This window comes from Neltuma alba, unplaced genomic scaffold, assembly GCF_004799145.2.
Source record: "Neltuma alba isolate B1F8T4 unplaced genomic scaffold, ASM479914v2 tig00012428_pilon, whole genome shotgun sequence".
Lineage (NCBI taxonomy): Eukaryota > Viridiplantae > Streptophyta > Magnoliopsida > Fabales > Fabaceae > Neltuma > Neltuma alba.
In genome coordinates, this window is record NW_021636914.1 from 10,089 (window position 1) to 29,544 (window position 19,456).

General features: G+C 35.3%; 3 protein-coding genes across 3 annotated transcripts; 2 read left to right on the forward strand and 1 right to left on the reverse strand.

Annotated features, from left to right (window-relative positions):
- The first annotated feature begins 1,192 nt into the window (after positions 1-1,192).
- On the forward strand, positions 1,193-6,725 carry LOC114727012 (3-isopropylmalate dehydratase large subunit, chloroplastic). The gene is made up of 15 exons (XM_028913722.1): positions 1,193-1,339; positions 1,494-1,631; positions 1,724-1,894; positions 2,373-2,525; positions 2,632-2,700; positions 2,782-2,898; positions 3,330-3,404; positions 3,558-3,635; positions 3,760-3,855; positions 4,377-4,426; positions 4,689-4,743; positions 4,864-4,995; positions 5,657-5,704; positions 5,954-6,112; positions 6,429-6,725. Exons 1-15 carry the CDS (start codon positions 1,289-1,291, stop codon positions 6,567-6,569), a joined length of 1,533 nt encoding a protein of 510 aa, XP_028769555.1. The 5' UTR covers positions 1,193-1,288; the 3' UTR covers positions 6,570-6,725.
- A 2,731-nt stretch (positions 6,726-9,456) lies between these two features.
- LOC114727014 (3-isopropylmalate dehydratase large subunit, chloroplastic-like) lies at positions 9,457-16,323 on the forward strand. The gene is made up of 15 exons (XM_028913724.1): positions 9,457-9,552; positions 9,648-9,782; positions 9,881-10,051; positions 10,904-11,056; positions 11,832-11,900; positions 11,993-12,109; positions 12,519-12,593; positions 12,723-12,800; positions 12,906-13,001; positions 13,547-13,599; positions 14,182-14,236; positions 15,013-15,144; positions 15,386-15,433; positions 15,543-15,701; positions 15,968-16,323. The coding sequence occupies exons 1-15, from the start codon at positions 9,499-9,501 to the stop codon at positions 16,106-16,108; spliced, it is 1,536 nt and encodes a 511-aa protein (XP_028769557.1). The 5' UTR covers positions 9,457-9,498; the 3' UTR covers positions 16,109-16,323.
- An 87-nt stretch (positions 16,324-16,410) lies between these two features.
- Positions 16,411-18,263, reverse strand: LOC114727013 (uncharacterized). Its single transcript, XM_028913723.1, has 3 exons — positions 18,154-18,263; positions 17,058-17,368; positions 16,411-16,733 (listed from the first exon to the last, which is right to left on the reverse strand). Exons 2-3 carry the CDS (start codon positions 17,359-17,361, stop codon positions 16,690-16,692), a joined length of 348 nt encoding a protein of 115 aa, XP_028769556.1. The 5' UTR covers positions 17,362-17,368; positions 18,154-18,263; the 3' UTR covers positions 16,411-16,689.
- Between the last annotated feature and the right edge of the window lie 1,193 nt (positions 18,264-19,456).

Genomic DNA, 19,456 nt, shown 5'->3' on the forward strand with positions numbered 1-19,456 from the left:
TCCAGACAAAAATGATAATAATTAATAATAGATTATAATTATGGAAAATATTTGGCCAAAAAATCATATAGGTGACTAGAAAAACAACTCTCGCGAGGCAGGAGAATTATTAAGATTTTGAAGAGGAAATGCAATTCTTTGCTCTTGTGATTTTCATAATTTATTCCTGTCATTAATAATCAAATTTGGCTTCTAAATGTACCTTCCCATCATATGTGAAATCAAGACTAATGGCCCATTTGGTTCCCAAATCATGGGTTTGTATTATCTTCAATCTTTAATATAAAAATTAATTAACTAATTTGAGTATATTAAAAATTTGTAATAGATATATATTATTTTTTTAAAAATATCTTTAATAATTAACTGTATTACTTAGAATTACTGTTATTATATGAATTTTATATAAATATGACAAAATAAATTAGGATTTTATATTTCAAATTAAATTAAATATTAAATTAGTTTTTATATTAAGTACATAATAATATATCGAAAAGCCAGATCATTTTCATGCATCCTCGTAATCATGCTAAAAGAGTCTGGCTGCCCTCTCCGGTTTTAAACGAACACTGGTGGTTTTTATCATGCAAGCCTAATTGGCCCATTCAATCCCATTTCCCTTTATCCAGGACAAAACAGAACTACTCCTCCGGTCCTTAATATAAGACCCATTTAACTAATTTGATTAGATTAAGGAAGTTAGGTAAGTTAGTTAATTATAAGAAAAGTGACACATTTTTCCTAAAACACCATAATCATCTTCTTAATACTCCTCTCTCTCTTCTACTTGATTATAGTTGAGGAATATCTATAGGGGTAATTTAGAGAAAATTGATAAATATGAGAAATGAGTCTTATATTTATATTTAGGACCAAAACTAACTCATTAATTGGGTCCTATATTAAGGACTGGAAGAATATTAAACACTAAGCATTAAGCGTTGAACAGAAAAAAGAAAAAAACCTAAACTTGCCGTTTATCTATCACCATTATCATACGAACGCGCCAAGGAGTCAAAGCCACCAAGCCCCACTTCATAATTCACGCGAAAAAAAATCCGGAGGGAAATACAGTTCTTAACCTTTTTTTTTTTTTTTTACCTCGGACTTCGAGTTTAACCAGTTTGAGCCAAAACGACAACTGACTTGACCATACAAATCGAGGAAGAAATCGCATCATAGCTTGGCATCTCTCTTTGCCGCCGCCTCTGGCGAACGTTGTTCTTCTGAACTCTGTTACTCTGACACAAGCAACGGAAGCTTCCTAGTCAGCCGCGGCACAACAATGGCTTCCTCGGTCTTTTCTCTGACCTCCACTTCTTTTCCCCACAGCAAGGTTAGTTTGACTCCTTTCCATTTTCCTGATTCCCTTGAATGCAACATGTGGTTTTCATTTCACCTGGTTTCTTGCTGGCTGGATTCTTCCTTTCCGTGTTGAAATTGGTTAACTATGCTCAAACTCATCTCTGTCTTGATTTTCTGTCCTTCAGAAAGATTTGGGTCTCTACGCTTTCGCTTCGACGTCGCCTCTTTCAGCTCGAAAATGTGAGAGAGCTGTCTCAAGGAGAATTTCTTGTTCGGTTGTAGCTCCTCAGCAATCGGAACGCAAATCTTCCGCCACTGGATCAGTTCTGTTGCTTCGTTATCGCTTGTGCTTTTGGATTTATGTTTTTCTGAACCCTAGTTTGTAACTTGTTGTGGCTGGAATGACCGATTGCAGGTCAAGACAGCAATGACGATGACAGAGAAGATTTTGGCTAGGGCGTCTGAGAAGCCCCAGTTGAGCCCAGGGGACAATGTTTGGGTTAATGTTGATATTTTGATGACCCATGACGTATGCGGTCCTGGTTCTATCGGAATTTTCCAGAAAGAATTCGGTGAGAATGCAAAGGTAATTATTATCTGTTACCCAATACCTCTGATTGATAATTTGTTTCTAATGATTATAAACTAAACCGAGATGTTACGTTCGATAAATATTAGAATTGCTGTGCAGTGATATGTGTTTTTCACTGCCACTGAAATTAAAGAGCTATTTGGGGTTGGATGAATTTCTTATATTTGACTTAGAAAATATGAAGAGAGCCAAATATAGTAATTGAAGCGTTTCAAAAACAGAAATTTTATACCTGGCATTTAGCGCAAGATTTGTCATTAAAGGTTTCATCTACCGCAACATAACTATTCAGCTGTTCATTATTTAAAAGAAATAAAATTGGAGCAATAAATTTTCTTCTACAGAAGATGGAAGCAATACATTTTTTGCTTGAGGTTTTTAGTCAAATTATTTTGCTTATGCTTATATGAACGATCAAAAAGTGTTCTAATGCTTATATGATTCCTGACTGGATTTTGTTTTGCAATACAAGGTTTGGGACCGTGAAAAGCTGGTTATAATTCCTGATCATTACATCTTCACAAGCGATGAACGTGCCAATCGCAATGTGGACATTTTAAGGGAATTCTGCCAGGAGCAAAACATCAAGTACTTTTATGATATTAAAGATTTGAGTAATTTTAAGGTATGCTGTTATTTTCTTCGATGTCAATTTGTTATTTTGGATTCTGTAAAGGCACATGGTAAATTCTTATAGCGAGGGAATTGAATGTGGGCATATAATTATGCAGGCAAACCCAGATTACAAGGGTGTGTGCCATGTTGCTCTTGCTCAGGAAGGCCATTGCAGGCCGGGAGAGGTTTGCTTGATCTACAATTAAACAGCTGGTGCTTAACAGCATTGTGGTCCACTCTTTGTTGAACTTATTCTTTTCCCGCAGGTTCTTCTGGGTACCGATTCTCACACTTGTACCGCTGGAGCATTTGGTCAGTTTGCTACGGGCATTGGTAATACTGATGCAGGTTTTGTACTGGGGACAGGGAAGCTTCTGCTCAAGGTCAGTCGGTTTTTCATTGTGGTCTATATGATGCTTTTGCTATTTTTAAATACTCACGATATGACGTCTCATTCATCTTTACTACGAAAAACTAGAGCTTAGTGCGCTAACTGTAGCTTTTCTTGAATCAAGGCATATCTTGGGTGAAGTATAATCCTCTCTGAATTTGAATCATTGCATTTATTAGGTAGTTGATTTTAGACTCGAATGTGGTTGGTTTTGCTTCTACTTTGCTCTCATTAGGTTGGAGGATGGTGGCTTTTATAATTTTTTTTTCTTGGCTTTTCCTTTCCTTTTTACTATCTTTAGTATTCTTATGTTCTAGACCAACTTATTATAGCCATCTTTTGTTGGTTGCCTCCCCATTTTACTGGGATACCTTCAGATGTAATGCCCTTTTCATGCCTGTATAATAAATTTTATAATTGCAGGTGCCTCCAACTCTGAGATTTGTATTGGATGGAGAAATGCCGCCTTATTTGCTTGCAAAGGATTTAATATTGCAAGTAAGTTTGCCTAAATATTGGCTTTTCAATTCTATCAGATTTATCATTGACATTCATATGGTAGCTGACTGAGGTATGTCTTATTAGTTTTGTTTCTACTTCCTAAATATATACCATTGCATCCTTGCTTGTATCAATGTTGTAATCTTGCAGATTATTGGTGAAATAACTATGGCTGGTGCGACATATAAGGCTATGGAGTTTGTTGGCACAACTGTTGAGAGTCTTAATGTGAGTATATCCTACCAAGATATTATGCTAGAAAACATTGTGCCATCCTAAATATTTCTTTAGTCTCTGAACTTCATTTATGATGATTATTTATGTTGCTTTGGTAACATTCTGTGGTGAGTAGATGGAAGAACGAATGACATTGTGCAACATGGTTGTTGAAGCTGGTGGAAAGAATGGTGTTGTTCCGGCTGATAGCACGACATATAAGTATCTTGAGGTTTGTGCAACTGATACATTCAAAATTGATGTTGGAAGTTGTGAAATCTTTCCAGATTATGTTTGTTTACTGTAATGATTTTATTCTGCTGTTAAGCATTTTTTAGTTAGTCAACTCTATCCTCTCCCTTCTAATCCTTCCGTGTATATCACAAAGTAGGTAGGTTATTTCAGAACATTTGATTCATGATTCCTTGGATTGAGCAGCTGATTTTTTAGCCATCGTCCTTTTCTGCCTTCAAGTAATAATTTTCAGAGCTGATAACTCTGGAAATCTTCATATGTGTTGCCTTCCATGTTATATGTATATGTTTTGTGTTTTGCATGTTTGTTTGAATAATTGTAATATGTGACGCTTTGGCTGAATCAATTCAGTGAGGCTTAGCATCATTGGGAGATTTTTGTTTTTGCCTAAGATGGGTGGCTGCGTGTGATTTCTTCATGTGTGATGGCTTGTTTTTAATATGGGATTGTCTCATGCCTAACAAGGGGGTTTTAATGTTGTAATCATTTCTTGTGCAGGGCAAGACATCTGTTGCATATGAACCACTTTATAGTGACAACCAAGCTAGGTAGTTATAGTCCTTTATTGGGCTTTTTTTCTTTTTCCATATATTTAGTATTGGCACCTAGAAATGCTCGTATCTATTTCAATATAACACCTAGAATTATAAGCACGCTATCTGAGGCAATAGAGGTCCGTTCTCTGGGCAACTTAGTCTTACCAACAAAATTTGAACGTCACTTTCATTGTAAATGGGAGAAAACTCAATCATATTATGAATCGACTGTTACTAATACTTGGTTTTATATGTTCTCTTTATTGGCATCCAGGTTTCTTGCCGACTATAGATTTGATGTCTCGAAACTGGAGCCGCTGGTGGCCAAGGTGAGTAATTTGATTTGATTGTGGCGAGGTTTTATGTGTAAATCTGCCGGGAATACTTTTTTTTTTTTTAATCTGCTGCTGTTAGTTTTTATGGCTTATATGATCCTTCGGTTTTCACAGCCCCATTCTCCTGATAACCGTGCTTTGGCAAGAGAATGCAAGGATGTAAAAATTGACAGAGTATATATAGGATCTTGCACAGGTGGTAAGACGGAGGATTTCATGGCTGCAGCAAAAGTTTTTCTAGCTTCAGTAAGCATTATATGCTCCTGTTGCCAATTTTGTGATATATGCTTGCCAATTTTGTGATATATGCGCTCCAATAATTTAAAATCTCATATGCTGAACATTATAAAATTGTATTTGATTTTAATTTTTATGGCTTGTAATTGATGGCTTTTCTGGATAACCGATCTTTCTGCTAAACGACGGGCTGTTAGTGCTGTGTGATAAACAGGCGTCTTAGAATGTGCATGCCTGATTTGCATTTTTCTTATGGTATTGTATATTGCATTGCAGCATATATTACATCTCATATGGATTTAAGTAAGCTACTTTATGAAATGTTTGTATCAATGTCTCCAATCAATTTTGTGAAATATGTTTTTAATGTAACTAGACATGTTTTCTTGTGCATAGCACAAAACTGGAAAAACGAGTCACGCTTTTCATGACTTACGAATAGTGCAACTTGATATAGATTGTAGCATTAATGATTACCTGTAGAAAGGATCACATAATGCCAAAACACAAAGCACCGGTGGTGAGCCATCTTTTTAAAAAATTTACTGTTCTGTTGCCAATTCATGGTGATCTGCTTCCTGTAGGATCAGAGTCATTTTATTTTGGGTTCTATCTTGGAAGGTGTGATATTTTTTTTTACTCTGCTGAAGAGCTTGATGTGCATCTGCAGGGTAAAAAAGTAAAAGTTCCGACATTTCTTGTACCTGCAACCCAGAAGGTATGAGAAGTTTCCCATATTTAGTTTCAGGGGCTTTGCAGCTTTAAATTCCCATAGGAAGCGATTATAGATAATTGTGGAGCTGGGATCCTGTCTAATAAAAGCAGTGTTGCGGTGAGGGGAGGGAGAGAGAGATATGTCGAAGACTCACCTATCGGTGTGGGTTTACTCTTATCTCTCCTCTCTGCTCCACTGGGGAGCATCCACTTGGATGGTTGTGACATGGCGTATCTATTTGTGGATCTGCAGGTGTGGATGGACTTGTATAGCATTCCGGTCCCCGGATCTGGTGGTAAAACTTGCTCCCAGATTTTCGAAGAAGCTGGGTGTGACACACCTGCAAGTCCTAGCTGTGGTGCTTGTTTGGGTGGCCCAAAAGATACCTATGCCCGATTAAATGAACCTCAGGCAAGTTCCTCTGTTTCTGTTTGGAACATCTAGGACCACGTAGGATTTGGTCCATCCTCCAACATTAACTTCTCTGTAACGAACTAAAGTGACCTACGACATCAGCATTGGTCTTTGAGTAAATATGTTCAAAGATCAATGCCAATATCGCGAATGTGCCACCATTAATGTCTTGAGAAATGGAATTTGATAATTTTGAAGCAACCATTTGATTTACTGTATAATCTATACCCGGCAACTGCAGTTGATTGTCATTTTCATGCTTTCTAAAAATTGACTGGAAATTGAACCCATTTATTATCATCTGTTTTTGCAGGTTTGTGTTTCGACTACAAACCGGAACTTCCCTGGGCGTATGGGACACAAAGAAGGTCAGATATATTTGGCATCTCCGTATACTGCAGCTGCCTCCGCGTTGACCGGTTTTGTCACTGACCCAAGGGAGTTTTTGCAGTAAATTATTGTTATATCAATAATATTCTTGTAAAGTACGCCTTGGTCAGTTTTGTATTCTCTAACGTTAAAGACATTATTGATGTTACTTGATGACCCTTTAGTTTGAGGTAATCGTTCATGGTTGTTGTTGAGAGAACGGATGGAGATGTTATTTATGCATAGAATTTCTTGCTGCTCTGTATGGTGCCTTTTCGAGAACAAAGCTTAAGGTGGCATGAACAGTGAGGAGCATCCTTAAACTAGTTTTCTGCATGTTAAATGGAAACAGTCAAGTAGGGTGGTGTTTTGAGATATAGGGGTTTGGTATAATAGTACTCCTCCGGTCCTTAATATAAGACCTATTTAACTAATTTGATTAGATTAAAGAAGTTAGGTAAGTTAGTTAATTATAAGAAAAGTAATACATTTTTTCTAAAACACCATAATCATCTTTCTTAATACTTCCTTTTCTTTTCCTACCTAATTATGGTTGAAGGGGTATTTACAGGGATAATTTAGAAAAAAATTAAAAAATATAAAAAATAAGTCTTTTATTTAGGAACAAAACTAACTTAAGAATTAGGTCCTATATTAAACATCAGAAGAGTAGTATTTTATTAGATATATATAATCATGATGTATATTTTATTATGATGATGTAATGGAATTTTACCCAAAAAATAATGACCTTTTATTCAAACTGTTTTCTCGTCACGCAAGGATTCCTCATCTAAGCGAAATCTTTCCGTGTTGACGAGGTTTGAAGACATTGTTTACTCTTGTTTTTTCGTTCTTTTTTTTAATTTGGTAAGCGAAATCTATTTTCCAAAAACGAAAAGCGTTGATCACAAAATTGAATTAATCGCGGCCATCTTCATTGCTCGCTTTGCGTCACGGAGCCACTTTCTTACTGTGGGTCTCGTGGCAACCAGTGGCGCCACATTGATTCAGTGAACTGAAAAACCGGACACGTAATTCAATCTCCGATCTTGGGTGAATTGTGGTTGAATTGGTCATAAACAAATGAATACATTTTAAATAATAAAAATAATATATAATTAAAAAGGTGACATCTGTCAATACTCCTGTCTTCATGCAAGATTTATATGCTTGTTATATAACTTAGAATACATACGTATAAGTATGTTAGCATGTTTCCGACATATTTGTTAAATTTTCTTCCTTTCTTTGTACTTATTTAATACTCCTCTGATTCTTATTATAAGCTTCATATAACTAATTTAAAGATGACGAACAATTAGTTAAAAGTAATAAATATATTATAAATATAGTTTTGTTTTTAAACATGTCCTTATAATAAATGATAAAAAGGATGAAAAAGAATGTATGAGAAATTTGATAAGAGAATATGACAAATGAGAGAGAATAAATAATTAAGAGTAAAATTAAAAAAAACAAATCCCTAATTAAAACTTATCAAAAGGACTACACCTTTCTCTAAATTTGAATGTTATGAATAAGTGATCTTCATTCAATGCTTATCACAATGATGAGCACTATGTACTTATCACTATAATACAATCTAAATAATTTAAAATCTAATATGGATAGTTTAGATTTAAAATTTTTAATATACAATTTTTTTAATGATAAATCTATTTTTTAAAGATATGTTAGTTATGATACTCCTCCGGTCCTTATTATAAGACCCCATTTGACTTTTTATTTGGTCCTAATTATAAGACCCAAATCCATTTTGTCTCTTATTTATGCATTTTTTTCCAAGATAATCCTTCTAATAATGATAGTTTTAGCCAATATACTTAATTAGCAAGGATATTTTAGGAATGACAACACTTATTTATTATAAATAACCAACTTAACTTACTTCCTTACTCTCCTCAAATAAGTCAATTGGGTCTTATAATTAGGACCGAGGTATTATTTTTATTTTAAATTCTGTATCTATTAAAACAAAAAGTTGATTAAAATATATAAAAAAAATTTAAATTCAATCTGAACTATCTAATGTCGATTTGGATGGTCTAAATTGTGATAAGCATGGAATGTGCTTCTCATAAATAAGAGAGGAGAGAGTAATAAGCACTAAGCATAAATTACAACTTAAAAAATAGAAAAAATAGAAAACAATTAAATGACTGGTTCAATCAGTCAAGCCAGTCCCACCTTACTCCACATGGTCATGTTGATGAGAGTTGCTCTCTGCAATTAACATGGTTCCAACCGACTTTCCAGTGGCTTCCTCATAGGCGAAGCAAGTTTTGATTGGCACAGGTTCATATATTCCTGAGTATAGGCAGGGTTGTTGTGCACCATCGTTCTGCCACAGAACGAAAACGCAAGTGAGTGTTGAGTAATAAACAGGCCTGAACTTGAGTTCCATCGTTCCCCTTTTAGTACGAGAAGAACAACGCAAGAAACGGCCTGAACTTCAGGTAGCACATGGCGACTTTGAGTTCCATCGTGGCATTTAATCACACATGTTGTCCATAAATTCAAGTTCGTGGGCGTTCATTGGGATCACTACAGCCTTGAACGAGTTATGAATCCCTCTTGCGTGGATCTTCCTACTTCTTGCACGAGTTTTCTTTGTCCTTTTCATTTCGAGTGTGGGTTCGTGTCTGTGCTCTGGTTCCTGTATTAGTTATGTTTTAAGTAATGCAGTTGACCTTTCATCAGAAAAAGAAAAAGGAGTACACCAAAAGAGATAGGACACATGCAAATTTTGACTTTTCAGAGGCATTACAGATACGCATTTCACTATTACACTGAAGGGCTGCTCATAATTGAAAAGACCATAGGCTGCTACATTCCTAGGAAAGTGACACGAAATATCCTCATGCTCTTTACTAGATGTTAGGATTTCTCTGTTTTTGACCGGCTTCCTCTGTTCTCAGCTATCAAAACGAACTTACATCTCCTAGATCATCAAATCAAATCGAACTCCCACTAATCCCTGTATTGCAATCATGGCTTCCCTTGTCTGGGCTTTCACCCCTCCAACATCACTCATCAATGGCAAGGTTACTCCCTTATCTCTGCAAACCTGATCTCTTAACATTTTAGAATCATTACATTTCACTAACCCCAGTTTGTGGTTCTGATATTTTTGTCTCAGAAAGAATTGAGTCTCTCTTGTTTTCCTTCATCATCATCTACTGTGGAGAAGAAACGCAAGGAAACCATCTCGAAGAAGATTGTTTCTGTGGCGGCACCACAACAGTATGAGCGCAAGCCCTCCACCACCGGCTCAGTTGGCTCCAACTCTTTCACTCTGTTTGCTTCCCTATATCTCCATGGATCAGCTATAATTAAGTTTCAGTAGTAACAGAGGGTTTTGCTTCACTACAGGCCAAGAATCCAATGACCATGACAGAGAAGATACTGGCTAGAGCTTCGGAGAAATGTGATGTTAAGCCAGGGGACAACGTGTGGGTTAATGCTGATGTTTTAATGATCAACGATATTACTTGTCCTGGCATAGCTGCCACCTTCAAAAAAGAGTTTGGCCCGAATGCCAAGGTACTGTTCTGCCAACTTTGTTATTTGTTTTATGAAGAATCAAGATCTACTCTTGATATGGTCAGGTTTGGAGTTTTATTAAGTTCCCTGTTAAATTTAACTTAATTATGCAGAGAAAGTTTCAGAGCGTATAGTATATGGAAAATACTTAACGTCTTATACCAAAAAAAATACTTAACTCAAGTTACTTATATCCATTATGTCAAATTTTTTAGTCACAAATAGCCATATTCATGTATTTTATTTTTTTTTCTATGCAGGTTTATAATTAAACGCTAATATTTAAAAAATAGAATACATGACCATATATAATTAGAAAACTTAACATAATAAATATAAAAAATTTGATTTAAGTATGGTCCATAGTGTACCCACCTTGTGCGTGTTAATTAACTGGGAAAGAACATATTTTTCGTTTCGTTTTCTTTTTGTTTTAGTGTAATATTATTTAGTCTGTGGTGTTGAAGCTTCTTTATAGCCAGAATTACCAAATAACCCTGAAAAATTTTATCTATTCATGTTAGTCCCTTTGTAGTTTGTAACATAGCATGATAGCCACGAGATCAAGTCAGGCCACATTGGCTGGGAAGTCAGGGAACACTATTATCTTGTAGTATGGTCATGTAGATTTTTTTGGAATTCTACTAGCATGTAAAATTTTACAAGATTTCACCATTTAATCATTTACCTAAAAAAATCATTTTGGGAACCGAACCCTCTAAAAATCTACCAATTCAAGCTTGATATTTGATCTCTCAACAACTCTATTATAGCAAGGATTACGTCTGTTCATGCATGTTCAATGAAAAGTAATTTTGTTTATTAACTTGTGTTGCTGTTTTGAGAATGAAGGTTTGGGACCGTGAAAAGATAGTAATTATCCCTGATCACTACATATTCACAAATGATGAAAGAGCTCATCGAAATGTGGACACTGCCAGAAACTTCAGCTTGGAGCAAAACATTAAGTACTTTTATGACATTACTGATCGCAGCAATTTTAGGGTATGATCTTCACCCCCATTTCTCTTTGCCTTTGGACTGCATGTTCGATTGAGTTTTTTCTTTCTTTCTTCTTCATTATGTGAAGTATATTAAGAATCATTCATTGATTAAATAAAATATTGAATGAGATATCAACCGGCAGGTTACTTGGGACCATTAATTTTGATTAATCTCAACCAATCCTTTTTCTTCATGCTTAAAGCCATACATTAATAAAATAAAGTAACAAACTAATATTGAAACTGAAGCAGGAAAAGTTTGCTATCTGCTCCTAATTTATGAAATAAAATTTAAATGTAAGATCGTATGAGTGTGTAAATAAACAATAAGTCACGTTGCGTAGGACAATGGCCTGATGAAATAATTATTCATCGATATATTAATTTATTTTTCTTAGTGTGACTGCTCAAGTTGAAGTGGATGTCAGATCCCGAGAGAAAACTATGACGTTGGTATGAAGTGGCTATTCATTTATAAGAATCTTATATTTGGCTGGAACTTCCATTTCCTTTTTTCTCTTATCAATGTTTAAGATATGATATAATAAGCCAATCGTTATCTGGTTCTTAGAGATGTCATTGCTCATTCTTTTGTTACTTTCTGTCCTTCGCGAGGATATATATATATATATATATATATATATATATATATATAAATCAGCAATCAGTATACACATGGTTGACATCAAAATAATTTTCATATTATTTAGCGATAAAATTGTATTGCTAAAGACTGCATCGTATGAATATAGGAATACTAAATTTTGACATTGCAGGCCAACCCTGATTATAAAGGTGTTTGCCACATTGCTCTTGCCCAGGAAGGTCATTGCAGACCCGGAGAGGTAAAGTTTACTTGATCAAGCTATTGGTAATTTGAATCTAAACCACATTTAAGCTTTCCAAGCTGTTCTCATCTCTTCACCAATTATGGCAGGTCTTGTTTGGGACAGATTCTCACACCACATCTGCTGGAGCATTTGGCCAATTTGCTACTGGAATCGGTAACACTGATGCAGCCTTTATATTGGGAACAGGAAAGCTCTTAATCAAGGCATGTACTACATTTACTTATGTGCGTGTGTGCATGCATGTGTGTGTAAACAATTATTCTACTTATCCTATCAGCTCTTTAGTTGCTCTATTATCATAAGTATGGTAAAGATATTAAATTACTTACAGACAACTATTTATTGAGTCAGCCAGCCTATAGTTTTACTGCGCTGTCTTTGGTTGGCTTCACCTTGCAAATGTTTAAAACAGGACTTAATTGACTGCTGCATCATTTAATAGGAAACCTTTTTCTTTTTTTTTCTTTTTTGGTTATCTTCAATAAGAAACCTGATAGAAAATCCTTTTCCATGAGCAGAACCCAATGATCAGTACTTTGCTTTTTGCTTTGATATTTTGGTAATTGTTTTGATGAATATCCCACGAATTTTCTCCATGCACTTAAACTGCAGGTTCCTCCAACTTTGAGATTTGTGCTGAATGGTGAAATGCCCAGCTATTTACTTGCCAAGGATTTAATTTTGCATGTAAGTGATGAATTCCTCCAGAATTTGTTTTTCCCTTTGAATGGAATGCAACTAGTTAAAATGCCATGATATGAATATTAAAGCATCCTTTTCTGTGTTGCTGCCCTGATAAACATTACAACTGTGCAGATCATTGGTGAAATATCAATGTCTGGTGCAACATATAAAGCCATGGAGTTTGTAGGAACCACTATTGAAAGTTTAAGCGTATGTGAATAGTGAACTGCATCTTTTCTCTTTTAATGTTTATCGTAAATGCTAATGTTTAATGCATGAGTCAGAATTAAAATAGTATGATGTGCTGTATTATAGGTTGAAGAAAGGATGACAATATGCAACATGGTTATAGAAGCAGGGGGCAAAAATGGCGTTGTTCCTGCTGATGAGACAACATACAAATACCTTGAGGTTAGAGATGATCAGTACACTTCTGATGAAACCTTTTCTGTCTTTCTCTCTCTCTTTTCACTGATTCTCTCATCTCTAGAAGCAAGCATGCAATATGTTTCTATGTATACGTGAATATATTTGATGCTTACTCCTACTGTACTACATGCATAGATACCTTGTGCCTATGCATAAGAGATGTGCTAGTGTCGCACTTTTATCATCTTTAAATGCTACTCCTCCGGTCCTTAATATAGGACCCAATTATTGAATTGGTTTTGGTCCTAATATAAGACCCATTTCTCATATTTATCAATTTTCTCTAAATTACCCTATGGATACTTCACAACCATAATTAAGTAGAAGGGAAGAGGGGTATTAAGAAAAAAGATTATGGTATTTTAGGAAAAATATGTCACATTTCTTATAAGTAACTAACTTACCTAACTTCCTTAATCTAATCAAATTAGTTAAATGGGTCTTATATTAAAGACCGGAGGAGTATTTGTTTACAACTTTTTCTTATCTGCTGCCATATTTTACATCGCTTTTTTGGCTTTTCGTAGGATAAGACATCTGCTGGCTATGAACCAGTTTATAGTGATAGGAAGCAAGGCAAGTTCCTTTTTATTTACCCGTACCAGTCTACCTTTCATTTATTATTAAGCTAGTTTGGAATCGCCATTCCTAATTTCTCTTTTTCAGCTAGTTGTCCTGGTTTATTAAGCGCATGCATGCCAGCTTACGATTAAGATGTACTTGGGATGATATTCGGAGTACTTTGTTCAGAATCTGTGACTCTTGAGACCTTTTGCCAGTGGAATGATCAAACTATAACCCTCTATTTGAATTTCTTTCTCTATATATATGTATATGGAGAGAGATATAACACACCAATATGTAAATAATCTGCTATAAGAAAATCCCAAGTCTTGCTATTATGACTTTATCGTGCCTCGATTGCTTGTTCACGTCCTATAGACATTCGAAAATGTGAATTGATTTTCGTTTTTCTCCATACATGACAATCAGTGATGAGCGATTGGGTGACTTGTGGTGATTGTCCTATTCACATCCCACCTGTAAAGAAAGTTACATATTTGTAAAATCTTTATTTGACACTTCTTTACCCTTTTGTTTTCTCTTTTGATAATTTAAGATTCTTTTGTTTTTCTTCTTTGGTACTTCCTGCGGACTTCAGATTTGTGGGCGAGTACAAATTTGATGTATCGAAGTTGGAACCATTGGTGGCAAAGGTATGTGCACTTTATATGATAAATTAGGAAGCTTGTGAGCTATTCTTGAAGTAATGTAATATGCGACATTGCAGCCTCACTGTCCGGATAACCGTGCCCTGGCAGAGATTGCAGAGATGTAAAAATTGACAGGGTATATATTGGATCATGTACAGGCGGAAAGACAGAAGATTTTATGGCTGCAGCAAGAGTTTTCTTAGCCGCAGTAAGTCAATAGAGTTTACTTTGTTCAGAATCTGTGACTCTTGAGACCTTTTGCCAGTGGAATGATCAAACTATAACCCTCTATTTGAATTTCTTTCTCTATATATATGTATATGGAGAGAGATATAACACACAAATATGTAAATAATCTGCTATAAAGAAAATCCCAAGTCTTGCTATTATGACTTTATCGTGCCTCGATTGCTTGTTCACGTCCTATAGACATTCGAAAATGTGAATGGATTTTCGTTTTCTTCCATACATGACAATCAGTGATGAGCGATTGGGTGACTTGTGGTGATTGTCCTATTCACATCCCACCTGTAAAGAAAGTTACATATTTGTAAAATCTTTATTTTGACACTTCTTTACCCTTTTGTTTTCTCTTTTGATAATTTAAGATTCTTTTGTTTTTCTTATTTGGTACTTCCTTGCGGACTTCAGATTTGTGGGCGAGTACAAATTTGATGTATCGAAGTTGGAACCATTGGTGGCGAAGGTAGTGCACTTTATATGATAAATTAGGAAGCTTGTGAGCTATTCTTGAAGTAATGTAATATGCGACATTGCAGCCTCACTGTCCGGATAACCGTGCCCTGGCAAGAGATTGCAGAGATGTGAAAATTGACAGGGTATATATTGGATCATGTACAGGCGGAAAGACAGAAGATTTTATGGCTGCAGCAAGAGTTTTCTTAGCCGCAGTAAGTCAATAGAGTTATTTATATCCTTCTCAATTTCATTAGTTGTGCCCGCGTATCAGTATGAAAATAGATTATTTGGATGCATTTTGTACATTCTAAGCTGTATTGATTTGGTCTTGTCTTCCGGGGTGTACATTCTCACAGGCAACCTAATTCTCTGATTATCATTTTATTTCTTCCATTTACTACTTTTCAGTTATTCTTTCTTATCTTTAACTTCATGAAACCATCCGCATTGTAGGGTAAAGGCGTCAAAGTTCCTACATTTCTTGTCCCTGCCACGCAGAAGGTATTTATCTATGTACTTGAACGTAAGCCGTGTCTCCTGGTTCAGGAATGTTTCATGACAAATTCAAGGGTTGTTTGAACACACCACGCTGGTAATACGATGTTTACAGGTTTGGATGGACTTGTACACTCTCGAGGTACCTGGCTCAGGTGGCAAGACTTGTTCTCAGATTTTTGAAGAAGTTGGTTGTGATGCACCTGCGAGTCCTAGCTGTGCTGCCTGTATGGGTGGCCCCAGAGACACCTATGGACGCTTGAATGAGCCGCAGGTAAATTTAGTCTTTCTCAATAATTAAACTCACAATGCAGTAGATTCATCAGTTTGCTACTTTTTAGAGGTTAGAGTAAAGATCCCAATTTCAGCCTCACTCACTGTATTAATCATAAGTGACCAGTGGTCAATGGTGAAAGGTTCATTTCCTGAAACCCATATCCAAGTGTAACTTTTATGGAATAAACAATTGATCCTAATGTGACTTTTTGAAGAGACAATATCGGACTGCTTTATAGATTCAAACCTGAACTATGAATGCAGGCTTGTGTGTCAACAACAAATAGGAACTTTCCAGGTAGAATGGGGCACAAGGAGGGACAGATATACCTTGCTTCACCATACACTGCTGCAGCATCTGCATTAACCGGTTTCGTAACTGATCCGAGGGAGTTTTTGCAGTAAGTTAGAGAGCGTGAAGTTGGTCGTGGCTTATTATGCAGTTAGGATCAGGTTTTGAATAGTCGTAATAATGAATATCCCGGAAACTTGGCAAGAAGTAGGGAGTAATAGCGTACTAGTTTACGTACTTTTAGATCTATCATTTGCATTCGTCTAATTCTTTCTTCGAAATGAATGGTGTGAAAGCTCCTATCATGATAATTATTCATTCAGCTCCACTTGTATATGATCAAACAATACAAGTATGCCCAACATGTTGAAGTTAACAACGGCGCAACTTTTCAACTCATCAACAACTATATTCGTACATGAATCATGGAGGTAAAGTAGAACGAGCTTCCAAGAAGTTCATTAATTGTTCATCCGCCAATAAAATGGTAACAAGCATATTCAATTTCGCTCATTGATGGTTTTTTTTCCCTCTGTGCCACCTTCCACTTTCTCCCATTTGTACATTTGCATAATCCCAATACCAATTAAAATAACCAGGCATGACAGCATTACATAATTCTTATCTCTTAAATAGTTTATTCAACAGGCATTCACTGCCAAAATTTCTCAAGAGCATGATCACTCAGCACATTTCACACAATAAATTTGACGGAGCCAGAAGATTTCGCAGCATCTCCTACAACAATCATAGAAATTAGGATTAGTAACATGCATAAAATTTGAACATTTACAAATCTTGAATCATTTGAGCTGTGTAAAACCAACATCAAGCTTTTGCAACAGTTTAACATCAATTTTTCATATTTTAGATATGGAAACCCACATTTAAAAGCAATTTCCACCGATCAAAAGCATAAATTTAACGAAACTAAAGCGATAGAGAGACATACTGGGATAGGATATAATATTATGAAAAAAAATGCAAACTAAAGCTTCCATTTACTAGTTCAACAAATTTATCGCGCAAAGTCTATGATGGAGGGAGACAGAATAAAAGTACCGGCAGCAGATTGAGCAGTTGGGGCTTCGCCATAGATGGCTCGAAGCCTTGTGAGGGGGACCAATGCAGAATCAGTTGAGGCTTCACTGAAAAGCTGTTGTTTCCAATCCCACATGGTCTTTCTCATGGCCTTGTTGGATTTGATAAGATTTTCCTTCTCGGCCTCTAGAGCCTCAATGACCTTTTGCTGGTGCACTGATCTCATTCCCAGTGTTGCAAATGAAGCAAGTAGGCAAACATCAATCACTATGTTGTTGTTCATAGCTCTCGCTGCCACGTCAACTAATCTGTTAACAAACTCCATGTCTTCTCTGAAACCAATTTCACAACCGTTAAAATTAGGGCTGCCCTATATAATTTGCCGGTTGACATTTTAAATGCTGGGGACACATATTTAGATTGAAAAATGCAGGATTTATTGGTAACCAGTCCCAATATTAAAGAGGTCAGCTAGCCAAGAAAAAGTGACAGATACAGAGATCCTGCAGATGGTGAATTTATTTCTATTGATGCCAAAAATTATTATCATACTCCTTCCATGGACGTGTTTTATCCTAATATTATTTCAAAACTCTTTCCGCATATCATTTATTGTGCAAATTTATTTGAACAATCAAGTGAATTCTATTGAGATATCCTCAGTCCTAATGAAAGTGCAAAAGATCAAATTGTTTCAAACCAATATCATGAAAACATTCAAACACTGTACATCTCGATATTTGGAGGTGGGCTAACGAACCGCCCCGACACGAGAAATCTACGATTATAATCGTAGTACCCAAACCATTTTCGATTATGATTCCATCGGAATGCCTTATCATCAGTTGACTCCACACAGAAGACTATTTTACTCTCAGATAGACAAAATGAAAAGCATATAATCAAGCACCCTAGCTGGTGTAGAGAGTAAGAGATTTATACAGAAAGCAGTTCAGATGTTAAAAACAAAAAACAATCCAAAAAGAGATACTTCCCGAGAGGTGGATACCAACACCCGAAAGGAATATACTATATTTGCCCAAAGTTTAAAGTATACGGCCAAAACAATCAAACGAAATTTCAATCGAATATTTGATTCATCGAAAGCCTGACGCACCTATAATCAAAAAGAACACGAGGTGACAGATTGCCTCAACGGTGGCGACTGGGGGTGAGAGCCTTCAAGTTGGCGAGGGATGGGAGCAAGGCGAACAGCCCAGGGGCGTTTCAGACACAGTTTCTGATCTACAAAACGTCGACGTTAGATCACATTAGCTTTCTTTGTGGGCTTGTGGCGGAAAAGTTAAAAGCAAGGGGGAAAAAAAATAAAAAACCGATTGGATACTAAATCGGTTAAGGTAGTGATTTAAAAATCAGTTGGTCAGACAGTGATCAATTTGGGATCCAATCAGTCATGTTAAAATAATATAATTTGATTAAAAATAACAAAATATAATAACATTAACCATCACTAATAATAAAATACAAGAAAATATGACAATAATTTGATTGTAATAATAACAAAATATAACAACATTGAGAATTTTGATCTTTATGGTTCATCATTAATTAAATTAATAATCGTTGATACCAAAATTATCATTAAAATTCATTTAAATCTATAGGGATTGATACATTAAGAGCTGTATGAGAAAAAATAGGACTAATAACAATTTAATCATTCAAACCGGTTTATTATCGGTTCACATTGGTTTGACCGATTTTCTATCGGTTCAACTCCCTCCCAATTTAGTATCCAAATTGAACTGGTTCACTGTTTTACTGGTTGAACCGGTTTTTTGTTCACCGGTAAAAAAAAAACAAAAACACTTAACTTAGTACCTAAATTTTTTTGGCATGAAAAAACAGATAACCTAATTAGACAATATAATACTCATTTATTTTTTCAGTTTTCATTTATTCTTACATATGCAGTTTTTTAAAAGGATATTATTGCAGAGTTTAATAATATACGATCTATTTTCATTTTTTTTTCTTGGCATACAGAAGATCTATTTCCAAACATGTTTTTACGAGTGTAAATTAATTTTGATATATAAAAATTATGTAATTTACTCACTCAATTGTTTTAAATTGTTGTCAATATCAAAGAAAAATAAATTTAATTATGATATTAAATTGTATTTCAATATGTGTGACTTACTCGAATGATAAGTACATATATTTTACATCTGATTTTTCAAAAAAAAATCAAATTTAAAATCTAGTGGAAAAAAATCCAAACTTGTGAAAAGCAATCTTGCAATGAGGGTACTTAAGAAAGTCATATTTCTTTTTTGGCAGACAAGAGAAATGTTACTCCTGTGTTCTGAAACAAAAGAATAAAAATGTAAATAATAATTTCTACATGGCTCTGGAGGGTTTTTTTTTTCCCGAAAAAATAAAACTTGTTTGAGAAC